Raw genomic sequence first — 24,332 nt, forward strand, 5'->3', positions numbered from 1 at the left:
AGTGCAGCCTTACCTAATGTCCACACTACTGTTACTCATTTTTTGTTAAGATTTAAAAATCTAGTTGGTATTGGTATGGCGAGTAGCCTTCAGTAATAGTAATAAATCACACAGCAATAGTACATTCATGTAGTTGTAAAAAGCATGACAATATATTAAATAATCCCAGTATACAGAATACGTTACTCTCATTGAGTAACTTAATGGAATATGTTACAAAATACATTTTGGGCCATGTATTCTGTAATCTGTAGTGGAATACATTTAAAAGTAACCTTCCTAACACTGATAGCGATTTATTGAAGCATGTGCAAACATTCATTAAAATATTAGAATTATACAATTATAACAAGCTTGAAAGTCAATTGTAGTGTGGCCAGCACATTGAACACAGCCCGAAATCCCTTAGGTAAACTTTCTTGTAATTCTTTTAAGCAGTCAGGAATAGTTCTCCAGGCTTCTTGAAGGACAGTCAAAGCTCTTCTTTGGATGTTGGCTGCCTTTTGTTCTCTCCTAATCTCCCCCATACCTGGTGGCAACAATTTGAACCAAATGGGGTGGTGGTGGGGCAAAAAAGTGCCTTTATATTACTACTTGGGTTCACCACTCCATAATTCAATTCATCCATCCATCCATCCATCCATCCATCTTCATCCGCTTTATCCGAGGCCGGGTCGCGGGGGCAGCAGCCTAAGCAAAGAGGCCCAGACCTCCCTCTCCCCAGCCACCTCCTCCAGCTTATCCGGGGGAATACCAAGGCGTTCCCAGGCCAGCCGAGAGATATAATCTCTCCAGCGTGTCCTGGGTCTGCCCCGGGGCCTCCTCCCGGTGGGACATGCCTGGAACACCTCACCCAGGAGGCGCCCAGGGGGCATCCTTGTCAGATGCCCGAACCACCTCAGCTGGCTCCTTTCGATGTGGAGCAGCAGCTGCTCTACTCTGAGCCCCTCCCGGATGGCCGAACTTCTCACCCTATCTCTAAGGGAGAGGCCAGCCACCCTTCGGAGGAAGCTCATTTCCGCCGCTTGTATCCGCGATCTCGTTCTTTCGGTCACTACCCACAGCTCGTGGCCATAGGTGAGGGTAGGGACGTAGATCGACCGGTAAATTGAGAGCTTCGCTTTTACACTCAGCTCCCTCTTCACCACGACGGACCGGTGCAGCGTCCGCATTACTGCAGCCGCAGCCCCAATCCATCTGTCGATCTCCGGCTCCCTTCTCCCATCACTCGCGAACAAGACCCCGAGATACTTGAACTCCTCCACTTGGGGCAGGAACTCATCCCCGACCCGGAGTGGGCACTCCACCCTTTTCCGGCTGAGAACCATGGCCTCAGATTTGGAGGTGCTGATCCTCATTCCCGCTGCTTCACACTCGGCTGCGAACCGTTCCAGTGCGAGCTGGAGGCCCTCACCCGATGAAGCCAACAGAACCACATCATCTGCAAAAATCAGAGATGAGATTCTGAGGCCACCGAAGCGAAAGCCCTCCGCCACTTGGCTGCGCCTAGAAATCCTGTCCATAAAAATTATGAACAGAACCGGAGACAAAGGGCAGCCCTGGCGGAGCCCATCACCCACCGGGAACGAGTCCGACTTATTGCCGGCAATGCGAACCAAGCTCTTGCAACGGTTGTATAGGGATCGAATGGCCCGTAGCAATGGGCCAGACACCCCATACTCCCGCAACACCTCCCACAGGACACCCCGAGGGACACGGTCGAATGCCTTCTCCAAGTCCACAAAACACATGTAGACTGGTTGGGCAAACTCCCATGCACCCTCAAGTATCCTGGAGAGGATAAAGAGCTGGTCCAGTGTTCCGCGACCAGGACGAAAACCGCATTGTTCCTCCTGTATCCGAGGTTCGACTAGCGGACGAACTCTCCTTTCCAGCACCCTGGCATAGACTTTCCCAGGGAGGCTGAGGAGTGTGATCCCCCTGTAGTTGGAACACACCCTCCGGTCCCCCTTCTTAAAGATGGGGACCACCACCCCGGTCTGCCAGTCCACAGGTACTGCCCCTGATCTCCACGCAACATTGCAGAGGCGTGTCAACCAGGACAGCCCTACAACGTCCAGAGCCTTCAGGAACTCGGGGCGGACCTCATCAACACCAGGGGCTCTGCCACCAAGGAGTTGTTTAACTGCCTCAGTGACCTCGCCCCCGGAAATTGGCGGGTCATTCCCCTCATCCCCAGACTCTGCTTCCTCCTCGGAAGACGTGTCAGTAGGATTAAGGAGGTCCTCGAAGTATTCCTTCCGCCGCCTGACAATTTTCTCAGTCGACGTCAGTAGCGCTCCGCCAGCACTATACACAGTGCAGGTAGAGCACCGCTTTCCCCTCCTGAGACGCCTGACGGTTTGCCAGAATCTCTTCGAGGCAGTCCGAAAGTCTTTTTCCATGGCCTCTCCGAACTCCTCCCACACCCGAGTTTTTGCTTCAGCCACTGCCCGAGCCGCATTCCGCTTGGCCTGTCGATACCTGTCCGCTGCCTCCGGAGTCCCACAGGCTAACCAAGCCCGATAGGACTCCTTCTTCAGCCTGGTGGCTCCCTTCACCTCTGGTGTCCACCATTTGGTTCGGGGATTACCACCGCGGCAGGCACCAACCACCTTGCGGCCGCAGCTCAATGCAGCAGCTTCGGCAATGGAGACGCTGAACATGGTCCATTCGGACTCAATGTCCCCAGTCTCCCTCGGAATGCTGTTGAAGCTCTGCCGGAGGTGTGCGTTGAAGATCTCGCGGACTGGGGCCTCTGCTAGACGTTCCCAGCACACCCTCACTACGCGTTTAGGTGCACCAGGTCTGTCCAGCGTCCTCCCCCGCCACCTGATCCAACTCACCACCAGGTGGTGATCAGTTGACAGCTCAGCCCCTCTCTTTACCCGAGTGTCCAGAACATATGGTTGCAGGTCTGCTGATACGATTACAAAATCGATCATCGACCTACGGCCTAGAGCGTCCTGGTGCCACATGCACTTATGGACACTCTTATGTTCGAACAGGGATTTGGAAAAAAAAAGTAAAAATTCCCACTCACATTTGCACTCTCACACTCACCCATATCACAAATGCAAGCACCAATAAGCAGTGAGGAAGCAGCACACTCTCCATTACACCTCCTGTCCATCACTGCCAGGGACATTGCAGTTATGGATGAGATGGTTGCAGAGTAGTAAACAAACAGGGTGATCTGAACCCGAGCGGTGCTTTGTAATTCAATTCAATTCAATTTTATTTATATAGCGCCAAATCCCTACTACAGTCACCTCAAGGCGCTTTATATTGTACAGTAGATCGTACATTAATAGATACAGAGAATAACCCAACAAGCATATGACCCCCTATGAGCAAGCACTTTGGCGACAGTGGGAAGGAAAAAGTCCCTTTTAACAGGAAGAAACCTCCGGCAGAACCAGGCTCAGGGAGGGGCGGGGCCATCTGCTGCGACCGGTTGGGGTGAGAGAAGGAAGACAGGATAAAAGACATGCTGTGGAAGAGAGACAGAGGTTAATAACAGATATGATTCAATGCAGAGAGGTCTATTAATGCATAGTGAGTGAGAAAGGTGACTGGAAAGGAAAAACTCAATGCATCATGGGAATCCCCGGCAGCCTACGTCTATTGCAGCATAAACAAGGGAGGATTCAGGGTCACCTGGTCCAGCCCTAACTATATGCTTTAGCAAAGAGGAAAGTTTTAAGCCTAATCTTGAAAGTAGAGATAGTGTCTGTCTCCCGAATCCAAACTGGAAGCTGGTTCCACAGAAGAGGGGCCTGAAAACTGAAGGCTCTCCCTCCCATTCTACTTTTAAATACTCGAGGAACAACAAGTAGGCCTGCAGTGCGAGAGCAAAGTGCTCTAACAGGGTGATATGGTACTACAAGGTCATTAAGATAAGATGGGGCCTGATTATTTAAGACCTTGTATGTGTGGAGCAGGATTTTGAATTCAATTCTGTAAATGAATATCAATGGTACTAAAAGTAGCTGTAGATAATGTTACATCTGTGAGATGATTATTGGTAATTTTTTCTCTAATGATTAAAATTTTATTTGTGAAGAAATTCATGAAGTCATTACTAGTTAACGTTAAAGGGATGGTTGGCTCAAAAGAGCTCTGACTTTTTGTCAGCCTGGATACAGTGCTGAAGAGAAACCTGGGGTTGTTCTTACCCACATAAGATCTGTTGTCACATAATACCTCATTTGCTTCTCTGTGGTTGCCTTTTAAGAATGGGTTTTTGACAGTCACCCTTTTTTCCAGGATGAACAATCAAAAGATTTGGTTAAGCAATGCCAAGCTGTAGCAGTTGAAAAGCTTAACTTGCTCAATATTGTTATGTCTTAAACTGATTTAGCTGATCATTGAATTGAACATGCTGGAAAGTACAGGAAAGTAAAGATTTAATTTTACTTACAGCCTATTACATACAAATACACATTTAATTAATATTTCAGACTTTGTCTTCTCTTGTGAGAAGTGAACTACAACTGCAAAAATAATCACTAACATTAATGTTTCGAACTAGTGTTCTGAAAAAGAAGATTCAGGAGGACAAACATGGACGCTTCATGGAGAAAGACAAACGTATACTAGAGGAGCTGAAGAGTTTGCATTGTGACCCACACCCCTACATTACCATCTTTCCATTAGAAAGTGACTTCAGTAAGTGACATTTTTAATTTCTGTTTCTATTTCTGTAATTTTGTTTTGAATATTCTGATTCTGTTACTAATGATCAAGACCTAAGACTTGTGCTAAAATATTTGTTCATTGTCATCATAACACATTCCAAAGCAACATATTATAATAATCACATTACTTTTCAGTAATGCAGTAGTATAACACATTACTGTACTAAATTCAGTAATCACATTACAGTGTAATTAATTTCATACATTTCTCACAGACTCTCTAATTTTACTTGAAAAAAATTAAAACATTAAAGTTACTTTTTTTTTTTTTTAAACTATCTGTAAGTAGAGTTTTAAACTGCTATATCTTATTTTTAAACATTTCAGCTTTCTGGAAGATTATCATGGAGGGTCCTCCTGAAACTCCTTATGAGAATGGCGTCTTTGATCTCTTCTGTCAGTTTGGTCCTGACTACCCAGTGAAGCCTCCAAGTGTTCGCTTTGTAAGTCGCGTATCCTGCCAAACAAATGGGTCTAGTTCAAGTCACACAAAAGCACAGATTTTTTGAATATTTTCAGGCAAGTACCAAATGAACTCTTGGTCAAGATAATGTGTGTACACTCATATGAGAAACTACAGAGATTCCATTGAGAGTAATTCCATTCAGAGTAGAAATTTAGTCCTGTCCCATTTTACACTGACAAAACTACTCATGGTCAATCTAAATCCCGCAGTAGTGGGGAAAAGTGACTATTTTTATAACTGCTTTCTTCCAAATATAAAGTTTTAACACCATCACTCTAGACTTTTGCAAAACCTGTTTTTACGTGTACATGTAGGTGCCTCCATTTTTTTTTTTCTTAACATTATTAAAGATATACCATTGCAACATTAACAATGTAGGGCGTATCTGCCACAACATTTTTGACCGGAACTACAATGCCCAAATCACCATGAGAGAAATCTTCGATGCGGTGTTCGGATTACTAATCAGCCCTGAGCCTGAAGATCCATTGGACAGGTAAGATGACAACCCTCACACACCTGTTCCACAACTCCTGCAGCAGATAACTTAATATTATGGGGAAATCTTTCAAAGTTGAATGAAAGTACTAAAATGTCTACTCTTTCATGATTATTATTTTTGATGAATGCCAATAACCGTTTGAAAATTCAAGAAGCAGATTAGGCTTCATTTGGGCTTCATACACAAGCCATAATAGATAGATAGTTCCCAAAGGATGGAAATGGCTGTGGTGAACACATACTTCAAGAAGAGAGAGAAGCATTTTGTGATGTATTCGAGCGGAGGAAGTTGCACCTTCTACATCTTATGTAGAAGGTGCAATATAAAAGAGACAGGAAACTGCAACGTGGTATCAGGGAACAAGGTAGGTAGGCCTTCTTCCCTGACACCACTTCGGAAACCAAGAAGAGGAGGCGAGTGAATGTAGAGCCAAGGATTAAATGATGGAAGCTGAAGAAGGAAGAATGTAGCACAGAGTTCAGGGAAGGGTTAAGACAGGCTCTATTCAATCCAAATTAAGATTTTTAGCTCAACATTCAAAATATTTTAACCTGCATTGGGTTTCAGTTAATTCAGTCAATATTTGTCGATTCACCCCATACAATAGGTAAAGTATAGAACACCGAAAATTTCCCGCCCCGCGAGATAGTGTCGTGTTTCAGTTATTAAAGGCCGATGGGAGCCCTGCAGCCCTGCTGAGAGTCAATGCAGGGGTAGGACTTTACTTTGATGATCACATTTAAAAGACAGAGACTGGGATCATACCATTGTGTGAAAGGAGGGCAGACATTCCGAAGACAACAAGTGTACTGGTACAGACCAGGTACACAGAGAGATGGGAAGCCAGATTTAAAAGCAAGTGTTTCTGGAAAAAAGTGAAGAAATGATCAAAAATGTCAAATGAGCAGAATCTGGCTGCATTTCAATGATATTGGAGACTGCAAAGCTTAGTGAAGAGAATTAATCAAATTAGGAGCTGGCTAAAGTGATACCTTTAAAAATAAGGTTTGAAAATATTGAATTACATGTTGCTTCCTTTAAAAAGATTAAATGTACAGTTTAGTATTGAATATTACATAAAATAAATTATATATAAAGTTTCTTTGAATGGCAGAGATGCAGACATGTCTGAATGTAGCACAGAGCCATGGCTCAGTGTCTGAATTTAGTGTGTTACAGTGTTTGAGTCTCACAGGCCTGAATGTGCACTTGAAGCCATTTATGATTGTTTACTATTCTTCACTATGATTCTTCGTCTGATCTGCTGCTGAACAAAAACAAGCACAGTAGACATTTTTGACTTTTAACTGTATTTTCACATTTTACAGCTTTTCCCAACTGATATAAACATCCCTTATGGCCATTCATACCACACAAAATAATTAAGCACTAAACAATCAACCTGTTGAAGTCTGATTTCTCCAAAACAAGACCATTTCAACAAACACCAAACAGCTAAAACAATGAACGATTAAAGAGTATGTAAATAGATTCCTCAAAAAGATATAAACACAAAGCACCAATCCCCTGTGAAAGCTGACATCCCCACAGATTGCAAAACTCCACGTTTCGTCACTCTCTAACCAATATTCACTGAACGAGCAGCAAAAGAAGACTTTTAGAAAACAGTATCATGAATCTCCTATGATTTCCACCTCAATAAATTCGCACTTACCACACAGCTCTATCTCTCACGATGCTTGGAGACCAGTTTCCCATCAAAAATCTCTTTTCAACTTTCAAATTTCACAAATTATGCCAAATTGCAAAATGCTTAACTATGTCTCTAATAAAATCCCTCTAATTTTGTGAAAAACAGAAACTTTTCTGTTTTTCACATTCCGTAATAGAAATTTCAGTTTTTTATGACTACAAAAAATACAAAAATATAAATGAAAAAAAAAGAAAGAAAAAAACTGGGTATCTGGACAGTGAACTACCAGAACTTTTTCTGTAACATTCACATTTTGAATAGTGATTATCAGTCTGTCATTTGCCATCTGTCATCTGTCAACATGGGATTGCCCAGCAGCTGTTCTATGGTTGTTGGAGAGGTATCAGAATTATACATCAGAATCATTACAGTGCCCAACGCAAGGTATGGGTAGCACTACTAATAAATGGCCATTTATAAAAGGTGTGCACCTTTACTTATCAAGATGTAACTCCAATGAATTGGTGGTTTGATTTATAAACATCCTTCCATCTTCTTCCGCTTGTCCGGGGCCCAAGCAGAGAAGCCCAGACCTCCCTCTCCCTGGCCACCTCCTCCAGCTTGGGGAACACAAAGGCATTCCCAGGCCAGCAGAGAGATATAATCATTGACTCCTTGCAGAAAGCCTTTTCTGCTGTCCAGCACTCATTACTTCAGCTTAAACTTGTTCTCAACGCAGACAAAACAAAGCTCATGTTGTTTTCTAAATCAAGGAGACGAGCCCAAACAATCCCATCAGTAACCACTCTTGAAGGTAATAAAATAGAGTTGGTTCACACCTATAAATATCTGGGAATCTTTATTGATGACTCGCTTACCTTCAAACCACATGTAGAGAATCTTGTGAAAAACCTGAAGTTAAAATTGAGATTTTATTTTCAAAATAAGTTGTGTTTCTCTTTTAATACAAAGAAGCGGCTTGTTGCTGCAACATTCTTGCCTGTGCTGGATTATGGTGATATTCTATATATGAATGCTTCTGCTCAATGTCTTCGAATGGTTGATTCTGTGTATCATGCTTCTCTGAGGTTCATCACTAACTGTAAATTTCAGACTCACCACTGTGAGTTATACTCTCAGGTAGGATGGCCTGCTTTGGTAAGTCGGAGGAACTCTCATTTATACAGTTTTATATATAAGGCGATACTTGGGTTGCTGCCTTCTTATCTACACTCAACAAAAATATAAACGCAACACCTTTGTTACTGCTCCCATTCCCCATGGGATGGACGTAGAGACCTAGAATTCATTCCAGATACACAATATAACCATCCCTCCCAAACAGTGGTCACAAATCAGTCCAAATGTGTGGTAGTGGGCACATCTGCTATATTGAGATAATCCATCCCACCTCACAGGTGTGCCACATCAGGATGCTGATCTGACATCATGAGTAGTGCACAGGTGTACCTCAGACTGCCCACAACAAAAGGCCACCCTGGAATGTGCAGTTTTTTGCGCTATTGGGGGTCTGGGGACCCAGAACCGGTCAGTATCTGGTGTGACCACCATTTGCCTCATGCAGTGCAACACATCGTCGCATGGAGTCTATCAGATTGTCAATTGTGGCCTGTGGAATGTTGGTCCACTCCACTTCAATGGCTGTGCGAGGTTGTTGGATATTCATGGGAACTGGTACACGCTGTCGTATACGCCGGTCAAGCACATCCCGAACATGCTCAATGGGTGACATGTCCGGTGAGTATGCTGGCCATGCAAGAACTGGGACATTCTCAGCTGCCATCTGCCCTGAACAATGTGAACCATGATTCATCCGTGAAGCGCACACCTCTCCAACGTGCCAGACGCCATCGAATGTGAGCATTTGCCCACACAAGTCTGTTACGGCGACGAGCTGGAGTCAGGTCAAGACCCCGATGAGGACGACGGGCATGCAGTTGAGCGTCCCTGAGACGGTTTCTGACAGTTTGTGCAGAAATTGTTTGGTTGTGCAAACCAATTGTTCCAGCAGCTGTCTGGGTGGCTGGTCTCAGACGATCTTGGAGGTGAACCTGCTGGATGTGGAGGTCCTGGACTGGTGTGGTTACACGAGGTCTGCGGTTGTGAGGCCGGTTGGATGTGCTGCCATATTCTCTGAAACGCCTGTGGAGACGGCTTATGGTTGAGAAATGAACATTCAATGCACGGGCGACAGATCTGGTTGACATTGCTGCTGTCAGCATGCCAATTGCACGCTCCCTCATTGCTTGTGGCATCTGTGGCATTTTGCTGTGAGACAAAACTGCACATTCCAGGGTGGCCTTTTGTTGTGGGCAGTCTGAGGTACACCTGTGCACTACTCATGATGTCAGATCAGCATCCTGATGTGGCACACCTGTGAGGTGGGATGGATTATCTCAATATAGCAGATGTGCCCACTACCACACATTTGGACTGATTTGTGACCACTGTTTGGGAGGGATGGTTATATTGTGTATCTGGAATGAATTTTAGGTCTCTACGTCCGTCCCATGGGGAATGGGAGCAGTAACAAAGGTGTTGCGTTTATATTTTTGTTGAGTGTATGTTCCCTGCTTGTAATGAAACATGCTGGTCGGTATTCTCTTCGTCCGCATGGCTACTTGTTGCTTTCTGTTCCATTTGCCCGAACTGAACTTGGTAAAAGAGCTTTTGTCCATTTAGCACCCTTGGCCTGGAACAAACTGCAGAAGGAATGGAAAATGACTGAATTCATTTCATTAAGTGCTTTTAAATCTAAACTACGAATCCTTGAGGCCAAGTCCATAACATGTAACTGTTTCAATTAGATTGATTGTCATTTTAACTGACTTTTTTATTTTTATTTGAATTTTATTGAATTTTATTTTTTTATTTTATTTGTATTCTTTCACTTATTGTTGCATGTGTGTTGTTGCTGCCTGTGTTTGAGTAATTTCTGTAACTGTGAGACATCTGCTGCTGGCTATCTTGGCCAGGTCTCCCTTGAAAAAGAGGTTTTTAATCTCAATGGGATCTTCCTGGTTAAATAAAGGTTAATAAATAAATAAATAATAATCTTGTGTCCAGCGTGTCCTGGGACCCCGAGATACTTAAACTACTCCGCTTGAGGCAGGATCTTGTCCCTGACTCTTAGTGGGCACTCCACTCTTTACCGGTTGAGGACTATGGTCTCAGATTTGGAGGTGCTGATTCTCATACCCACCGCTTCATACTCAGCTATGAGCTATTGGAGGCCATCACCCGATGAAGCCAACAGAACAACATCATCTGCAAAAAACAGATGAGGTTCCGAGACTACCCAAGTGAAAGCCTTCCCCCACTTGGCTATGCCTAGAAATTCTGTCCATAAAAATTACTTACAGAATCAATAACAAAGGGCAGCCCACCATAAAAGAGTCCGAATTATTAACGGCTATGCGGACCAAGCCCTTGCAGTGGTTGTATAAGGATCGAATGGCCCATAGCAATGGGCCAGACACCCCGTATTCTCAAAGCACCTCCCACAGGACGCTCCGAAGGGCATGGTCCAATGCCTTCTCCAAGTCCAAAAAACCCATGTAGACTGGTTGAGCAAACTCCCATGCACCCTCAAGTATCCTCGAGAGGGTAAAGACCTCTTCCAGTGTTCCACAACCAGGACAAAAACCGCATTGTTCTTCCTGTATTCAAGATTCAGCTAAAGGACAAACTCTCCTTTCCAGCACCCTGGCATAGACTTTCCCAAGTAGGCTGAGGATTGTGATCCCCCTATAGCTGTAACACACCCTCTGGTCCCCTTTCTTAAAGAAAGTCTGCCAATCATGTGGTACTGCCCCTGATCTCTACGCAATATTACACCAAGACAGCCCTACAGCATCCAGAGCCTTCGGGAACTCAAGGTGGACCTCATCCACCCCAGGGGCACTGCCACCAAGGAGTTAATTAACTGCCTCAGTGACCTCACCCCCGGAGATAAACGAGTCGTCCCCCTCGTACCAGTGGGGTTGAGGAGGTCCTCCAAGTATTCCTTCCACCGCCCAACCATGTTCTAAGTCCTACAGTTGCTCAAGTACATTCTACACTAGTATTAATTAGTGCTGTCAGTGTTAATCTTGTTAAGATAACATTAACGCCATAACTGCATTAACGCAGCAAATCTCCGTTAGGGTGAAAATGGTACTTCATGGATATGCTTCCTAACTAAACAGACTGATATCCCTGAAGTTTGACTTCATCTGTGATTAATTCTGTCTGTCTGTCTGTCTGTCTGTCTGTCTGTCTGTCTTAGCAGTCTACTATCCCATCATAAGCAACGCGTTTGTCAGGCACAAACAACTCATTAAATTGTTAGTGGGCTGAAGAAGTATTTAAATTAAATATCTGTTATTTTGAATTGAAGCATTCTAGCTGAAGAATACCTGACCAGCCACGACAAGTATGAACAAGAAGCCAAAAAACATACTGAGGAGACTGCTGGTGAATCACTGGATGAAAAGGAGAAGGTAAATCACCTATGTTGTTCTTGTGGTGTATAATACAGCAGAAATCTGACAATATGTAAGAAGTTATTATAGGTTAGAGTACCTGGCTTTTTGTTTAAAACAAATCGGGTAATGAATCTGTCCAGTCTGTATCTCTGCATGCTTTGCACTTTTATTTCATAAGACAGGTCACCTAGGACTCTCAAACAGATACCAGATGGGCACCTACTAAAAATGTACTCTAATGTAATCTCATTGACGTTAACCTTGAATTTTCTGAAAATCTTGTGAATACGATAACTCAAGAAGGCAGTCACAGCCTCAAACAGCTTGCTTTTTCTTAGTACACATCTGCCTCCTGCACCCTCACCACTCCTTCAGTCCAGAACATAAGAACAACTTTCTTTTACACTGCACAAACCAAAAATGATATTGTTCAGTCTTACAGAGTACATCAATTCCAATGAGAGGGGCTCTTCTTTTCTACTGCTCTTCTAGTTTGAAGCCTGTTGTCCATTATAGCTTTGATATAAAACACTTCTATGTCTATGTCCAATCTCTTGATTGGAAATGAGTTGCTGTGAACATTTTACATGCTTTCAGAAATCTAACTAACTTGCTGTCTGTTTCTGTTTTGAAAGAAACTGGTGGAACCTGAGAAAGAGTTTGTACCTCCTCATCTCACCTGTCCACTTACCAAGAAGCTATTTGTTGATCCTGTGAAAACAAACAAAGGAGCGGTGTATGAACGGAAGGCCATTGAAAAACACCTGAGAAAGTAGGTTTATTTATTATATTTATTATATATATACTGATTAATTAGAATTAGAATCCTTTTATTGTCATTATGTGTTCACACAATGACATTTTGTTTGCTAGCTCTAGGGAAAAAGCTGTTTCTCAGTCTAGTGGAGCATGTTTTTATGTTCCTATACCCATATAGCAAAATTGGTATGACCCGGATGTGGCCCACACAATGTGCTTGTCGAATTGCTGTTCCACTCTGTCCCTGTACTCATGTTTGGCTGATTTAATTGTCTTCTGGAGTTGGTAATTTGCATGTTTATAGTCAGATGTGGTCTAGGAGGCAAACGCAGTGTTCCGTGCTGGCAGCGCCTTGCGAACATCACTGTTAAGCCAAGGTTTTTGATTTGGGTAGACTTTAACATTTCCTGAAAAATCCGCAGACTGAGTCTCAATGTCGTCAGCAGCCAATTCCAGTTTCCAACAATGGCGCAAGCTACAGACGTCTCCAACGTTTGCGGAAACATCTGTTACCCACCAGCTCAATAGCTGACTGGGAAGTCGAGGCTCACTAGAGCCGGCGAGAACACCTGACTCCCGGCACATCGTTTTCAGACCCTGTGCGGTCTTTTGCTACTCAGGTTTCAACATGATATATAAGTCACTTAGATTACTTAAAAATGTTATTGTTTGGCTTTTTTCAGTGTTTTATTTGTTCCTGAGTAAATCGGTTTAGCTGAGATTAAAGTTATGGTTTTCACAGAGCTGAATAAACGTCAAACTGATTAAACAGAAGTGTGAGATGGTAGAGAATTTACGGCAGTGTCCTGTTATATTTTAGATAGCAAGGAGCAGATGGCTGAGTTTATTAAACTCCACCGAGACAACGGTGACACAAATCTGAAGGCTAGATAGTCTCATTTCACAGCCCTGCACTTCCGGCCTTCTCTGTCTTTGGATGCCCCGCCCACGTAGACCACAAAGGCCGGGTCCTCCGAATGATGCAGCCCCTGAATTGGGACACAGCCCTCGTCTGTTGAAATGAATATGTTGGTGGAGTTTTGGTAAAACTTTCAAAGGAAACAGGTTTCCTTTGTTAAAGTCCCCAGTTGTGATAAATGCCGCCTCTGTGTGCGCGGTTTCTGACTGCTGATCGCACTGTACAGTTCCCTGAGTGCTTGGATCTGTGTTGACTTGCGGGGGGATGTAAACAGCCGTAATAAGCAGATCGCACAGCAGACCCGCATCTCTCACTGTTTGTTGCATGTTGAACTTGGAACCTTGTTAAGACCCAACCATGCAAAATATGATTTCATTGCCGTTATGATGTTAATTTATTTGGAAAAAGTAAATGGTGAGAATTACCAGTAGTTTTAGGCACAGTGGCATAGCTTCCTGCTTCCCTCCTACAGCATTTTACTGACCTCATTAATCATCAGAAATATTTAGAAGGAAGCGCCAAATATTTCTGGCAGGAATATACAGACACACACATATTGTTGTGCAATTGGAGCACATTTAAGTATAAATTTGAAATTAACTACTGCATTTATTTAGTGACTTAAAGGTTGGACCAGTTTTCTGCAGCACAGGCGCTGTATCTCTGTGGAGGGTCAGGAGCAGTGTTGGTCAAATTACTTGAAAACAGTAATTAGTAAGGTCTTTGATCAGTGGGGTTGGGCAGTAGTTGTTGATCAATGATCATGAGATTTTGCATCTTAATGATGAAGGAACTGACCTCCCAGCCCATTGTTGATGCAGTGGTGCAAGTTTCAGTCATTATGCAAATGTGCTGTATAAGATTGGGGGGACCTGCAGTCAGCTTAGACCGAAGAAGTCACTTGGATGAGTGACGAAACATTTCTCCCACTGAAAATGTTACATCCAGATTAACAGAATCAACCTTTTGGGATTTACTTACCTGGATTATTGAGCATGCATCAAGATAAGGAGTTCAGTTAGTCAAGCAGGTTTCACAGTAGATCTGCTACTCCACTGTGCCTAGGGTGACTGTGCCGGGGTGTTACAGGCAGTGTTGGTCAAGTTACTTGAAGTAATTAGTAACTAATTACTGATTATTTCTTTAAAAAAACCGTAATCCCATTACTTTACTGTTTACTTATTTTCAACAGTAATTAGTTTTTTAAAACATGATACACAACCTGAATAGGTAATAAAGCGATAGATCTTTCAGCCCAATTATACATTTTCTGCCTAATCCATCATATAAAATGTAATCAAATGAAAAAGTCTCTTTTTAAAACTTGTTTTATTAGTTTTAATCTTTTAACTTTATACACATTGCATCAAGCAAAAATGTAATTATATGCAACAGTCTTTGATTTGAAGAAATTTGTTTAACAATATTTTCTGCATATTCCAGCAAATAAAATATTTTTTTGTTTACACTAACTCTTTCAAATAGATGTAGGTAAAACACAGCAGAAAATAAATAAATCAAAGATTTAGTGTCACTGAGTCCTGTCGCTCTTAAATCTATTTTGAGGCTTTTAGTAGGAGTGTAGCAGGCGGAGGTTTGCCCGGTGCCTCAGCTGTCATGTCATTGGGGGGGGGGGGGGATCTGGGGGTTTCTCTGTGGAGTGCAATTTCACATTCCCGTGGCAGCGTGCTAGGTACTTGCTCAGAAGTTTAGGGGTTTTTTTCGCTGTAAAAAGAAGTTCTTCCCACGCAGTGAACACCGGACGCTAATGTTTTTGTCACTTTTTATGGAATTAAACTCAAAGTACTGTTAGTACTTCCACATGTAATGCGGTAAAGGACCAGGGCACCTGACTGCAGCTTCATAGATAATGAGCTATCAGAAGTAGCTTCGACTATGGAGCCTGAGTGTGTGAATAAAACACAGGAAACCAAAATAGAGCTCAAATATAAATAAATATATATTTTATGTTTGTTATGAGAAATATATAGACAGATGTACAAAAAAATATATGCATATATATCACAAACAAAAATAATGTTGACAATACAAAACAGCTTATTAGGTTCCAAAGGGAGGTGGGATGAGGTTTAGTCCAGTATGAGATGACTTTAGTTTCATTGACCTGTGAGAGGTCATGTGTCAACAGTTCAGTTTAGTCCAAAGGTTCGCAAGTCCTACCGCAATGCAGCGCTGGTTGGGTGGCTCGCCATCCCGCGCTGATCAGGGCTGATCGCGGGAAGAAAAAAAAAAGATCTGACCTAAACAAGGTCAAAAACATAAATTATCATTCACAGAAGAAAATGAAACAGCATTCTACTGCTGTGACAAAATAAATACATAAATACATAAATAACAAAGTCAAGTAATTAATGCCATGTTTCATACAACAATCAATAACCAAAACATCTCTTATAATGGCTATCATTCAAAATACTATTACAAAACAACATTCTCATGGGTCCCATTAAAGTATATTAGCAATTAGGCTAATAAACATTATCCAAAGCTAATCAAATATATTTACAAAACGCCAAAAAGGGTGTAGTTTGTGTGTGTGAGCACCCGTGTGTACACCTGTGAGCATGAGCCCACTTGTATTTAAAAGGTTCCTTCATGTAATGATCTGCTAGAGGGTGTGGGGAGCCACAGCCCCGTCCCCCAGGGCATGAAGCAGGTATGGAGGAGATCCAGGCTCCAGACATCCAGAGGCCCCCAGAGCACAAGAGACCAAGGAAGACCAACGGAGGGGCAGCCGCGCCACTATCCCGGAAAGAGCTGAGGAGAGCCCCAAATGAGGGGTCACTCAGCAGCCGTGGAGCAGAAGCCAGGGGGGGTTGCAGTGACGTGCCTGTGAGCTCCGCCGGCAGCCAGCTGTGCCAGAGTGACCGAGCCCCAGGCTGAGAGGCCGACTGGAGGAAAGAAGGGGAGAAAGAAAGAGGGAAAGAGAAACAGCTGAGAAGAGGGACGGGGGAGAAGGGCAAAAAACAAAAACCAACAGAATGGCCACCTCCGAAGTGGCCCGAGCAAGTCCGAGGCTCCAGGCCCCAGCAAGCAGCCACCAGGAGTGAGCCGGTGCATACCTGGACGCCCATCCCCGGACACCAAGAACCACCAATGCACCGATGTCTGAGGGCGTCTGCCACTGGCAGGGGGAGTGGTGTGGGGAGATAGGCCTCCATACCTTGGAGGGCCTGAGATGTCCCTAGAGAGGTGGCATCTGATACCCGACCTGACATATAGACACAGACAAACAGGCACACACAGATACAAACATCCATTCCCACCCTCATGCACTCATATGCAATTACTCAGCACTCACCCAACGTGGAGACAGACATAAAGAGACACTGTACACACAATCACACTCCCCAAGCGTACTCTAAGCCCCGGGTCTAGGTACCCTTGCCCCTGGAGGGGGAAACTGCACCCAGACCCAGGTAGTGTTACACTTATCCCTGGGGTGGAGAGAAGCAGACCGCACCGACTCCGCAGCAGCAGGGAGGCCCCACACTCCAGACCCCAATCATACGGCCAAATCCTCCTCCCAGCCCCCCCGCTCCAGCAGGCCGCAGAGAATGGGGGTGAGAGAAGACTCCAAACCTCCCTCCACCCGCTCATTGTAGTGTTGATGCATGTGTGTTCTAAGGTGCATTTAAAACCCAGGAGGGCATGGAGCTACCTGCCAGAGAGCAGCAGGTAAGCGCATGGTCCCTCCTGCTAGCCCTCAACGTCTACGTGTATTAAAAATTGAGAGGTGGGCAACGGCGCCAGGTGTGAGGTTGTACATCCTGATGGTCTTCTGGATGCCGTGTAGCGTGCCCACCCCCAAGGTTCTATATGTATGTGTTATGAGAGTGTGAGTAATGTGAATGTCTAAGTTGTGGGATAAAATTGAGGCACAGGTAGCCAGAAGGGGACAGAGGGGGGGATGCCTCCCCTGCACCCTGGTGGCACACCTGCACCCCAAGGCCCTGCATGTGTGGGTGATTGTGGTGGAGCAGGAAGAGGGAGGCAGGTGGAGATGGGGAGGGAAGGAAGGGAGGGGCAAGTGGCCCCTCTTTGGGGCCAGCTCCCCGCTGACCCCAGTAGGCACCCCTATAATCTGCAACCCACAAGGGCAAGGGGGCCCAGGCCCATCCGGACCAGAGCCCAGTCCACCAGCACCGCCCGGCCCCACAGAGCACAAGACAGCCTACCCGGCCCCACCACAGAGAAAACTGCACCCACCCCGTCATCCACTCATCTTCCAGACTACACAAGACAATAGACGATCAGGCTGAGTTCTTCCTCCACCTCTCCTATATCTCCCCCACCTGCAGAGTGAGCTCCTGGAGAGAAGAGACCTCCTGCAAAGATGTAACAGCCTCCCCACCAGCTGAAGAGCTCCTCAGGTGGCTCAATGCACCGGCGGCACCCCGGGCCAGGGCTGAGCCCCCATATGCCCACCCGCCCACAACTCTGGCGACACACTAACCAGGACCCAAGCCCCCAAGGCCCAGCCAGGGCCCCAGCCCGGAGACGGAGCGCCCCCAGAACCCCACGCCCACCCTGGACCCATCCAGGGGCAGCCAGGCTACCAGGTCAGTAACCCACGTCCATCAGCACAGACCCTCCCCTAGCCCCGCTGCACGCAGCCACGAGGTAACCATCACCTAAGAGCCAACAGAGCCCTTAACAGGCCATGACCGCAACCCCGGGTTGAGCTCTCCAAGGAAGATGCTCCTGGGGATTCTGCCGACGCCCCAAGCCTTTCCCTACCCCCACACCAATCACAACAGCGAAGGTGGGACCAAACTATGACCCCCCCCACCCACCCCCACTAGGTGATGGAGCTGATCAAAGGAGCCCAGAGCAATTGATCTGATGTGGTGGCAGAGGCTGTATCAAGACTAATGTAATCTATCTCTTAGATAATTTCTATATTGGTTAGAATTAAGATTATTTTTATTTTTCCTGCTCATGAGGACTGTTTTCTTGGCTATGCATAGGACAGTGAAAACCATATGGGCTATATTCTTTTCTGAAGTGACATTATCTAAGCTGCCCAACAAAGACACGAAAGGGGAAGTTGGAATGTTACATTTCAGACACTTTGATACGTCTTCACATATCTCGCGCCAAAACTTCTGAACTGGTGGACAGAACCAAAGAGCGTGGATATAATTGTCCGGTGAATTGGTTTGACAGTGTGAGCAGTTGTTGGTAGACGTAAAGCCCATCTTGAACATCCGATGACCTGTATAATGTACTCTGTGTAGTATTTTGTATTGAATTAATTGAAGACTGGGATTTCTGATTAGATGAAAGGTTTTTAAGAAAATCTGAGACCAGAAGTCTTGGTCTAAGTTAACTGATAAATCCGCTTCCCATTTTGCAATAGAAAGTGATATTGATTCATCTGTTTTAGAAAGCATTCTGTATATTTTGGATAGTAATTTTGGGGTTTTAAGAGTGAGAAATTGAACCACACTTGGTGGTGTTTGTAGTTCAACTTGACCCGGTTTAAATTTCTTTTTTACTATGGATTTAATTTGTTGATATTCTAAAAATCTTTTCTTGTTGATCCCATATTGTGTAACTAGTCTGTCAAATGGAATAAATTCTGTTCCTTCTAATATATGTTCTAAATATTTGATTCCTTTATCACTCCAATCTGAAAAGTTTATCATATTATTGTTTTGTAATATGTCAGGGTTGTTCCAGATAGGTGTACGTTTGCATGGGATTAATGAAGACGCCGTCAATTTTAGAAACTCCCACCATGCTGTCAGAGAAGAGCTGATGTTGATGCTTTTGAAGCATTCATGTCGTTGGATGTTTGAGCTGATAAATGGTAGGTCTGAAATCTCTAGATTATTGCAAAGTGCTTGTTCGACATCTAGCCAAGGTTCGTCTAAGAAGGTATGTTTTAGCCATCCTGAGATAAACTGAAGCCTGTTGGCTAAGAAGTAGTGCTGAAAGTTAGGTAGCTCTAATCCTCCTTTATCCTTGGTCTTTTGTAGTGTTTTTAAGCTTATACGTGGGGGTTTATCTTTCCAAAGGAATTTGGACATACATGAATCTAGAGATCTGAACCAATCTTGTGGCGGTTTAGTTGGGATCATTGAGAATAAATAATTTATTTTTGGTAAGACCATCATTTTTATAGCGGCAACCCTTCCCATGAGTGATATGGGTAGACATTTCCACCTAGCCAGATCATCTTCTACCTTCTTTAAAAGTGGGATATGGTTTAATTTAGTTAGATCTGCAAGCTTGGGAGAAACATTAATACCTAAATATTTTATATTTCCCGATTGCAGTGGTGTAGAAGAAGAATTATGGAGGGAGCAATTAATCGGAAGGACTGTAGATTTTGACCAGTTAATTGAGTAATCTGATATTCTTCCAAAAGAGTTTATCAATTCAATTACCCCAGAGATATTGGTTTGTGAGTTTTGGAGAAAAAGTAACACATCATCCACATAAAGGCTGATTTTATGTTCCACGTTCTTGCATTTTATGCCCTTAATTACTGAATTCTGTCTAATTGCTGCTGCTAGTGGTTCAATAAAAATTGCAAACAGTGAAGGGGAGAGTGGGCATCCCTGCCTGGTGCCCCTCAAGAGACAGAAGCTGGGGTTATTTTCTCTAATCTCTTTGAGAGAGCTTTGCAGATTATTTTAAGGTCTACATTTATAAGGGATATTGGACAATAGCTTGAGGGATATACAGGGTCTTTGCCTGGTTTTAGCAGGAGATTAATGTTTGCAGAATTCATATTTGATGGAAGTCTGCCCTTTTCTTTGATTTCCAACAACGTTCTGTAAAAAACTGGTGCTAGAATCGACCAGAATTCTTTGTAGAATTCTGCAGGAAAGCCGTCTGGACCTGGAGCCTTATTATTGGGCAGTCTTATCAGGGCTTCCTGGAGTTCACCTGGTGTTAGTGGCGAATCCAGTGCCATTGCTTGAGTGTCTAATAATTTTGGAAGAGTTATGCTGTCCAAAACCTGATCAATTTCGTTTTTTAGATGGGTTTATTTGTGGTGAATACAAAGTTTTATAGAAATCCCTGAAAATGTTGTTTAATTTTTTCGGGTCATATATTGTGTTCCCAGATAAATCTTGAATTAAATAAATATCTAAATAATTAACTAAATGCCCATCCTTTTCATTTAAAACATTTGATAAATAATTTCACATTTTGTGTGAAGCAGCGGGAATGAGGATCAGCACCTCCAAATCTGAGGCCATGGTTCTCAGCCGGAAAAGGGTGGAGTGCCCACTCCGGGTCGGGGATGAGTTCCTGCCCCAAGTGGAGGAGTTCAAGTATCTCGGGGTCTTGTTCGCGAGTGATGGGAGAAGGGAGCCGGAGATCGACAGACGGATTGGGGCTGCAGCTGCAGTAATGCGGACGCTGCACCGGTCCGTCGTGGTGAAGAGGGAGCTGAGTGTAAAAGCAAAGCTCTCAATTTACCGGTCGATCTACGTCCCTACCCTCACCTATGGCCACGAGCTGTGGGTAGTGACCGAAAGAACGAGATCGCGGATACAAGCGGCAGAAATGAGCTTCCTCCGAAGGGTGGCTGGCCTCTCCCTTAGAGATAGGGTGAGAAGTTCGGCCATCCGGGAGGGGCTCAGAGTAGAGCAGCTGCTGCTCCACATCGAAAGGAGCCAGCTGAGGTGGTTCGGGCATCTGACAAGGATGCCCCCTGGGCGCCTCCTGGGTGAGGTGTTCCAGGCATGTCCCACCGGGAGGAGGCCCCGGGGCAGACCCAGGACACGCTGGAGAGATTATATCTCTCGGCTGGCCTGGGAACGCCTTGGTATTCCCCCGGATAAGCTGGAGGAGGTGGCTGGGGAGAGGGAGGTCTGGGCCTCTTTGCTTAGGCTGCTGCCCCCGCGACCCGGCCTCGGATAAAGCGGATGAAGATGGAATTTCACATTTTAATTAATGACACATTTCATTAATTTAATCTATATTTAATCATTCACATGTTTAGTAAAATATTTGTTTATTTCAAATTTTAATTAATTATTGATGTATTTAATGAATTATTTAATGGCATATTTAATTCAGTCATTTTGGCACTCCTTGCCCTCCATATTTCACAGCAAAATTTTATAATAGTAGTCACACAAATGTGATGTACAAATATTAGCCTGGGGAAACTTTGTGCTTCGAGTACTGCCGAGATATCTATGCGTGACTCTGATCATTCTAGCTATGACTGTTCATTTATTTGTAAAGCAAATGCATACAATACAGAGTAGATGCAAGAGCAGTACCAAAGCTGTGCTTCCCTCTCCTACAGTACAGTAGCGTTTCACTGAGATCTAAAAATTTAGAATGGAGTCCACCATATTTCTTCCATATTTCTCACATATTTCATTAAGGCAGAATGTATAACCATATACATTGTTGTTGCGATCATGGTGCTCTCTGTCTTACTTGCCGTTTTGTATAACATCTAAAATACACTCTTCTCTAACAGGTCCAACCAATAATCAATTTGCGTTTAAATTTCCATTTTTAATTTTTGAATTACAAAAAACATTGCAGTGCCTTGCTTTCATGTTCAGAAACATTATTCAGCAATAACCGTAGAATGCAAGCATCACATTTTGTTTTCTGCTAAATTTTGCTGGTGCAGTGTGCACAGCATCTGTCATTTTATTTATAGAACCCCTGATCAATGCAAAAACATGCATTGAGGTATGTGTAGAAAGCTGTAAGTGAATGAACTTTCATTAGCACTACAACCCCCGATGGATGCACAAGAAATTACCTTTTTTTTAATATATATATATATATATATATATATATATATATATATATATATATATATATATAAATGCAGCTTTTCATTAATGGGGCATTAATGTTCCTGTTCACACTGTGCACGTCACAGGCGGAGGATATCATTACAGTCATGGATCAGCTGGCAGTTGGTCAGGAATCCACCAGGTATCTGTCATGGTCCTGTCAGGAATGAGGCAGCAATTTTAAGTAGTTGTATCCATACATTTACCCTCTCATATTACTTTATAAAAATACAAAAATTACAATAAAAACAAAGTGATAGTTTGGGATGTCAAGTGAATTTGCTGTTTTGAAAAAGATATATTATTATACTCTGTACTTCTACCGTGTTATATGATGTAGCATATGACACCATAATCAATGCAGCAGCCTGATGTTCACTATCTTAGATCCTACACATTGTGATAGTGCAGACCACAAAAACTATGATTAGACTGCTTGGTAGGAGCATCCAGTGTAAATAAAGTATATTCATCACCACAAGACTGCTAACAAAATACATAGTATTCTACCAGTGCAAACATATAAACCTTTCTCAGTTTCAGCTCTGATAATCTATGGATAAACTTATTCAACTGTGAAGTCAAATAAGTCACTTTACTAACTGCCTGTACATTTTAGAATCCTTTTTAAAGTTTTATTTTTTTTAATATCTTAATGGCAAAATGAACATTTAATGAAAAAAATAAATTGAAAACCAAAGACCAAACTCCACATAAAGTCGTGTGTGTGTCTGTCTGTGTGTCTGTGTGATATTTATTTGCTGAAGCGTTTGGCACTCTTAAGGGGTTGACTCAATTTGTTTTAATATGTTTTAATTTATTTTATTTTTTTGTTTGTTTATTTGTATATATACAGCACTTTGTGAACCCTGGTTTAATGTTAAAGTACCATAAGGTATGGTGTCTATGAGCTTTAAATATGCCATTTGAAGTTATTACATAGGGTTTGTAACTTACAAGGTTATAAAGTATGTGATGAGAGTATGACTATACTCACACTGTCACCAGAACGTCCAGAAATCTTATTTGGACATACTATTTGTGTGAGGATAATACTTTCTAAAGCAGCTACCTGTTCCATATGCAAGTATGTATTCTCCAATGTGATCTTTTTGTTTTGTTTGGCCCATAATGCTTGTTATACTCTCAACGTGTTTGGTTAAAATTCTCCTTACAAAGATAAAAGGAGGCAATCATCAAGGTCTTTATGAGCTGCTATGTTGAATATTTCCAGTGACCAAATTCTTTTTTACAGGTCCAGATATGATCCATTTGCTGAACCAAAGACTATTCTAAGAAGAACTGATCTACGTCCAGAGGAGGACATGAAGAGAATGGTGAAAAAATTCCGCTCTGGTCAAATTCTAGAAACCAGGGTTTAGGAATTCCAGTGTTTTCTTATGTACATCAGTTCTTCATGTAATAGAGTATGTCAGTGAGTCAGTACTGAGTTATTTTATCTGCTGCAGATTTTTAACATGATAATATTGTATAATCACATTTGTATGTTTTTATGTTGAAAAATTCAAACGTAGTCTTAAACTTTATTTTCAAGAATTATTAAAAAAATGAATTATTCAATTTAATAGGAATCTATATAATCACAAATATTTCCTCTCTGGCGCTGAGTGAATAAGAATGAAGATACAGCTGCACACACTTTTGTTGAAGCTGGTTCTTACATATGGACTTCACATTATCGTTTAATTTTTTGAATGAAATGGCTTCAGAATGAATGAAATTGTAATAAAATGGCAAGATCTGTAACCATTTAACATTTTAGTGACATTGACCATTGCTGTATTCAGTTTTATTGTATACTGTCTATGTACACCAAAAAGGTGCCTATTCATGACTAGACTTTTAAATACATTTAATGTTAAAAGTAAAATCAAGGTCACTCCCAGAATCTGCCAAAAGTAGTTTTTCCACATGTGATTTTAGAGTTATTTGAAATGCCAATACAGAAAAAAAATGAAAAAACTAAGTTTTAAAAAATGAACATTTAAAAAAAGATAACCAGGGCTAACCAAAA

At 43.0% G+C, this 24,332-nt stretch overlaps 1 protein-coding gene across 1 annotated transcript in view; it reads left to right on the top strand.

Moving 5' to 3' along the window:
• LOC113015411 (uncharacterized) overlaps nt 1-23,835 on the top strand; it is a 43,099-nt gene extending 19,264 nt beyond the window's left edge. Inside the window, exons 20-25 of the mRNA XM_026157448.1 lie at nt 4,535-4,671; nt 5,028-5,152; nt 5,517-5,662; nt 11,722-11,824; nt 12,445-12,581; nt 23,553-23,835. Of these exons, the coding sequence (XP_026013233.1) occupies nt 4,535-4,671; nt 5,028-5,152; nt 5,517-5,662; nt 11,722-11,824; nt 12,445-12,581; nt 23,553-23,679 (775 nt within the window). The 3' untranslated portion in view covers nt 23,680-23,835. The remainder of the gene's footprint in view (nt 1-4,534; nt 4,672-5,027; nt 5,153-5,516; nt 5,663-11,721; nt 11,825-12,444; nt 12,582-23,552) is intronic.
• The last annotated feature ends 497 nt before the right edge of the window (nt 23,836-24,332 follow it).

This window comes from Astatotilapia calliptera, chromosome 22 (assembly GCF_900246225.1).
Source record: "Astatotilapia calliptera chromosome 22, fAstCal1.2, whole genome shotgun sequence".
In the NCBI taxonomy this organism is placed as follows: domain Eukaryota; kingdom Metazoa; phylum Chordata; class Actinopteri; order Cichliformes; family Cichlidae; genus Astatotilapia; species Astatotilapia calliptera.